The sequence below is a fragment of the Citrus clementina genome, unplaced genomic scaffold, assembly GCF_000493195.1.
Source record: "Citrus clementina cultivar Clemenules unplaced genomic scaffold, Citrus_clementina_v1.0 scaffold_7, whole genome shotgun sequence".
NCBI lineage: Eukaryota > Viridiplantae > Streptophyta > Magnoliopsida > Sapindales > Rutaceae > Citrus > Citrus x clementina.
Window position 1 is genome coordinate 11,731,023 of NW_006262075.1, and position 6,312 is coordinate 11,737,334.

At 30.5% G+C, this 6,312-nt stretch overlaps 2 protein-coding genes across 2 annotated transcripts in view; one reads left to right on the top strand and one right to left on the bottom strand.

Moving 5' to 3' along the window:
• The window catches only part of LOC18036252 (putative disease resistance protein At4g10780), a 2,756-nt gene extending 2,016 nt beyond the window's left edge, over positions 1-740 (top strand). Inside the window, exon 3 of the mRNA XM_006427265.2 lies at positions 1-740. This exon is cut by the window's left edge and continues 53 nt beyond it. Coding sequence (XP_006427328.2) covers positions 1-740 — 740 coding nt within the window.
• LOC18036129 overlaps positions 1-6,312 on the bottom strand; it is a 63,594-nt gene that overhangs the window by 48,642 nt on the left and 8,640 nt on the right. The gene's annotated exons all lie outside the window — the stretch shown is intronic.

The following is a 6,312-nucleotide window of genomic DNA, read 5'->3' on the forward strand; positions in this document are numbered from 1 at the left end:
GCGTTTTATTTGGTGGGGGTGAAGTTTTGATACAGGAATTGCTCGGTTTGAAATATTTAGAGGTATTGGAGTTGACCTTGGGAAGTTATCATGCTCTCCAAATTCTTTTGAGCTCAAATAAGTTAAAAAGTTGTATTCGATCTCTTCTCCTCCACTTGGCCAGAGATACAACGTCGGTTATCGATGCTACGGCTTTCGCAGATCTAAACCACCTCAATGAATTATGGATTGATAGGGCTAAGGAGTTGGAATTATTGAAGATTGATTATACGGAGATAGTTCGAAAAAGGCGGGAACCTTTTGTTTTCCGCAGCCTTCACTGTGTTACTATACATATCTGCCAGAAGTTGAAAGATACGACATTCCTCGTTTTTGCTCCAAACCTCAAGTCTCTTTCGCTATTCCATTGCGGTGCTATGGAAGAAATAATCAGCGTCGGAAAATTTGCTGAGGTTCCTGAGATGATGGGACATATAAGCCCTTTTGAAAATCTCCGACTTCTTCGTTTGTCACATTTGCCAAATTTGAAGAGCATCTACTGGAAGCCATTGCCTTTCACTCATCTGAAAGAAATGGTGGTACGTGGGTGTGATCAGCTTGAAAAGCTTCCACTCGATTCCAACAGTGCAAAAGAGCGTAAATTTGTAATTCGTGGAGAAGAAGACTGGTGGAACCTACTTCAATGGGAGGATGAATCCACTCAAATTGCTTTTCGTTCCTGTTTCCAGCCTCGTTCTTGAGCAGTGGCCGCAAAATTTGATTTCTGGTGAGTGCGTTTGTCTTTTAAAAAGAATAATTTAAAAGAAATTTATTCTTGTCGTTTTCTTCACTGTTTTTATTTCAGTTTCTCTCTCTCTGTCTCTCTCTTTTTGTCTTCTACAAATCACAATTAAATGTTGAATTAATGGAATTAATGCTTCATAAATTTGCCGGCACTGCCATTACTTTTTTTTTTAATACAAATTGATACTTTATTTATATCTTCTTAGCGATATAATTTCCTGTCAATTGACGAACGAGAAGAACATATGACTTAAACCAATTCTCGCATAAACTTGCTGTAAAAAGATATAATCTCACTGAAATGCACACGTCTAGAAAGAATAGAATTAAAACAGGGAAAATCTTTACCGAAAATCAAATGACAATAAATTTTTTGAAGTTTTGATTTTCTATGGTCAATTCCACCTTTTGCAATTTCTTCTGTTCTAACAAAAACCAATTTCTTTGTTCAAGTATTTTCGTTTGGGTATTAATAATTCTCCACCGAAAGAGTGAACTCTTGCTCAAGGGATCTCTAATCAATAGCCGGAAGGGCGCCGAGACCTGATCGGACCTAGGCCCAAGTTTGGTCTTAAAGCCTGGGCTTGAGCCTGGCAATTAAATTAAAACATTAATTTATTTCTTGATTGAATTGTCGTGTAATTGATTTATGGGGGATGACACATCAACATACTTGAAAATACACTAATCTCAGCATCATCGGTTAATAACTTTTAGATTTATGGGTAATCAATAGTTAAGATTAGTTGTCATTAATACTAAATAATTTTTACTTTTTTTTGTCTCTTCTAGAGGATCTTCTAGAAAAATGCATCTGCAATTAAATTTAATACTTTACATAATAAACAAAGCATAAATGTTAAATTTAAGAAACTGCATTGTATTTCAGCTGAAGTTGACTTTAATATTTAGGGTAGAAAAAAATTAAATCCTTAATGTGTTTAATTTGTATCACTTGTGTCATTAAAATTTTCTAGTCACCCTAACCAATTACATCTCAACCCACTTTTTTTTGGATGATTTTATTTTTACACTATTATTTTCAACATTTTTTTCCTTTTAACACCAACATTAGTGTATGTTACGTAACATAATTCATATTTGGATAATTTGAAATTTGTTTGTGTTTTATCTCAAAATAGAGCTTCAATCAATTTGTACCTCATAAATTCACAATATCTATGAAGGCTAATAAGACCAAACTCTGGCATATTGTCAAATGTGCTTATCCTTTTGCTTGACATGTCATTTTAAAATTGTCATTCAATGCCAAAAAATCACATCAACTAATGGCCGATAATTATAACTTAATTGTTATATTGAAATTTTTTTCTTTATAATTTTTAAGTTTAATACTGCTACATGTGTAGCACATAAGTTGGAAAATATAACAAAAATTGAAAAATGTGTAGTTTTCGTTCCTTTTTTTCCCCTTAAAAATGAAAAAAAAACAACAGTAATTTTGTTTAAATTACTGTTGTGATAACAAGTATTATTTTATTGATTAATTGGCAGATAATCATTATGGTTTCGTATGGTTGTTAAAAGATTGGAAAGTCCACTACATCATCCGTTAATAACTTTCAGATTTATGGTTAATCAATAGCTGAGATTTATTATCATTAATGCTAAATATTTTTTTCTCTCTCCTAGAGAATCATCCACAGCAAAAATTTAATATTGTAAATAGTAAACAAAATATAAACGTTAAATTTAAGAAACTGCATTGCATTTCAGCCGAAGCTAACTTTAATATTTAATGGAGAAAAATAATTAAGTCCTTAATGTATTTTATTTACCCATACATGTGGCTAATTATTTAAGATAAAGGGGAAGGATGATGCTCAAAAATATAAATTATAGAATTAATTGAACTCTCAAGTAAGTTTAAAGTTCATTATTTTTAATTACATGTTTATAATTTATTTTTATTTCGTATTAATCTATAGATCTAAATCCACTTTGGATTCATATACATATATAGACATAATGTGTATGTTAATCTATAGGTCTAAATTCATTTTAGGTCTAAATCCACTTTGAAAAAGATAAACTTTAAATTTACTTAAGAGAGTAATTAATTTCATAGTTAAAATCTTTAAATTTTACCCCTCATCTTAACTTAAGAAAATTAATCACTTATTTTATTTAACAAAGAAGAGATTTTTTTTCCCCCTATATTTTCCAATTATTTCTCTCCCTCTCGCTCCCTCAAGTTATACAACTTGACGTGAAATATGAGTGGTCTGATTCTAGCTTAAATAATTTATTGTGACATGCTATCGAAGGACAATACAATACCTAGCTCTACATATTTTATTTAACCTCCGGCTCACCCTGTGCAAACTTGCCTTTCCCCTGCAAGACAAGATTAATCAATGTATCAAGTCTCAAATTCAATTTGGAATATGACCATCGTACGCTCTTGTTCTTCCCTCTTTACGAGTGCATTCCCCCCAACCTCAAGCTCCCTCTCTCGTCTTCAATGTCACTGCTTATATCCTTATGTTGTTCTCAAATTCTGATTTCACCATATTTTAATTACTGATTAGCATATATTCAAGTGCTCTCCATTATAATAGAAGCCGCCGCCTCACTCGTGATTCCAAACTTTATCTTTTTTCCTTTTTTAAATTAATGCAAGTAGCCGCTGTCCTTTTTATTAATTAATTAATTCGGCCGCCCACATTTCTTTTCCTAATGTCTTCTACTGTCGATTTTCTTTTATTTTTTCTTTATTCTTAAAATATGCTTTTAATAATAAAATATAAAAATATAAATTAAAATAAAAATATCAAAATATAATTTAACAGAAAATTAAGATAAAAAATGAAAAAAAATTATGAGCATATCAATTAATAAATAAAAATAATAATTTTTATTTTTATTAAATATATATTTTTCAGTATTAATCAATTATCTGAATAACTAAAATCATTTAAAAATAAATAAATAAATTATTCTTTAAAAACAAAAAGAAAAGAAACTTTTTATAACACTCACCATGCTGTTTGTAGGGTAGACGGTTTGGGGACTGAAGTTGGTAACTTCTACAAGTAGTCTTAAGTTGACTGGCAACAACTATATTGGCATTTTGACATACTGTACTGCAACCATATTGGTATGTTCAAATGTTCTTACTATTGTATTGGTGTGTCAATATTATCTCTAACTGTCCTATAGATAAAAAAATAATCTAAATTTATAATTTAACATAAAATAAAATAATTAGTTATAGATAAAAAAATAATTTAAATTTATAATTTAACATAAAATAAAATAATTGGTAGAAAAACAATTATGGTTCATTTACTTATCAGTAATCAGAATAGACTGAAATCGAAATAAGTTGTATTGCCGTTGATGTGTTTATGTTGTCCTCGAATCGGAATGAATTATTTTAAGTTACTAAAATACCCTTGGTTTGTTATTCTAATAATTATTATTTAATATTTATTATAATATTTTTCATATTATTAAAAAGAAATAATAATGATGATAATATTATCATTATTGTTTGTTACATTATTATTATTCAAAAAAATTATTGTTAATAACAATAATTACTTTATTTCAATAATAATAATGATAAAATTAATAATAACAAACATGACAACAACAATAATTATTTATTATGCCAAAAATAACAATAATAATAAGAATAATAGTCATCATCATTTTTTTTCCCAAAGAAGCATTATCATCATCATTTCAAAAAAAAAAAAAATCATCATTATCATCATCGTTTTTGTAGTGGCTGCCTATCGACTGCTGCTTTCATGTGAGATTGACTTGCGACGCTTCAACGGCTATTATTTCTGGCAATGTCAGGTGTTACTGTTTCAATTTAGGAAGAAGTTGTTTCGTTGTACTAACGATGGGAGATGTTGTGGCTGCGATTCGGGGAGCTACTAGTTTATTGCACTAATGACGGCAGGTGCTGCTGCTTGATGCGAGGTCCATGGCCAGTTGTCAGCAGTTTGACTTTGGTATGGGTGCTACTGGTTTGATTTTAGGTGTTGTCCAATTTCATTTTCAGGATTTTAATTTTATTTTTTCTTTAATGTTTTCATTAATTAATCAGGGCAAAGTTGGATTTTAGAATTTAGAATGAAGGTAATTTTGTTAATCATGGAAATGAGATTCTGATTGTCGAGAATGAGCTTATACAAGCAACTGCAAATTAAGTGAAAACAAAACGCTTTTTCTCTTTGTGTGATTAAAACATGATATGTATCATAAATAAATAAGTAAAAAATAAATCAATACAATCCAAAACAGTAAACAAATTACAAGAGGTACAGATTTTTATGTGAAACACCGAAAATAGAAAAAAACCACAGTATCTTAGTCTGATATAATCTTCTACTGTATTAATGGGATTACAGCACAAATTCTTCCCTATATACCACTAGAGGTTAACAACATCTAGATTCTCAATAATATTGACTTACAATACAGCTTAATATATGTCTCTCTAATAAGTAGATATCTAAAATAACAATCTCTAATAAATAAGTATCTCAAATAACCGTCTCTAATAAGTAGGTATCTTAAATAATAGTCAACAAGAGGATAAAACAAAAAATTAAGATTAGTAGGATGTGTATCAGGCAATGCTATCAACTTATTATCTAAATTTGAGAAAAATAGTTAAATTCACTTTTTCGATTGTCCGACCAAAGATGGAAACCCTTGCCCCAAAACCAAAGGAATCAACATTGTGTCTCTCTCTCTCTCTCTCTCTCTCGTTATTTTCTTCTACTTTTCTTAATGTTAGCCGCCACTTGCTTTTATTCTTTATAGCATTTAAAAAGCTACTTTTAATGGTAAATTTATAAGTCCAAACTTGGTGATAATTGCACACCAAACAATCCTTACATAGTCTTTTAGACCTCTAAATGAGATGAATACAGTAAATTTCCCCTTTTAGATCATGTGGGGGGCACCACAAGGCCACTCTCTGCATATAGCTTTTCAACTTCTCCTTGAATAATGTCTTTGTCATCATACATAACCCATTCTCCGTTGTGTAAATCTTCTCAAGCTGTAAATGTTCCTTCTCAAGCACATCTCGTATCTAACGATACCTCACATCAATATGCTTAAATTTCGAATGGTATATCAAATTCTTTGAACGACACTCTGACTGTCGTAGTACATAACATAGTTGTCTCGTTTTACACCGAGCTCTTATAGGAAATTCTTCGTCCACAATATTTTTTTGCAACCTTCAATAATTGTAATATCATTTGCTTTAGTGGTAGAAAAGGCAACTTATTACTAAAGTTTAGATTGCGATGAGACTGCTCCCCTTGCAAAAGTGAGCAAACATCCTAGTAGGAGTTTTTCGGAATCAACATCTCCTGCCATATCTACACAATTGTAAAACATGTTTGTCACTACCAAAATATAAACGTGCTCTGGAAATGCCTCTAAGATATTTGAGAATTTTTCACTGTTGTCCAGTGCTGAAGCATAAGGAACTCCTCTCATGGAGAAATGGATTTTGCTCTTAGAGATTTTTGG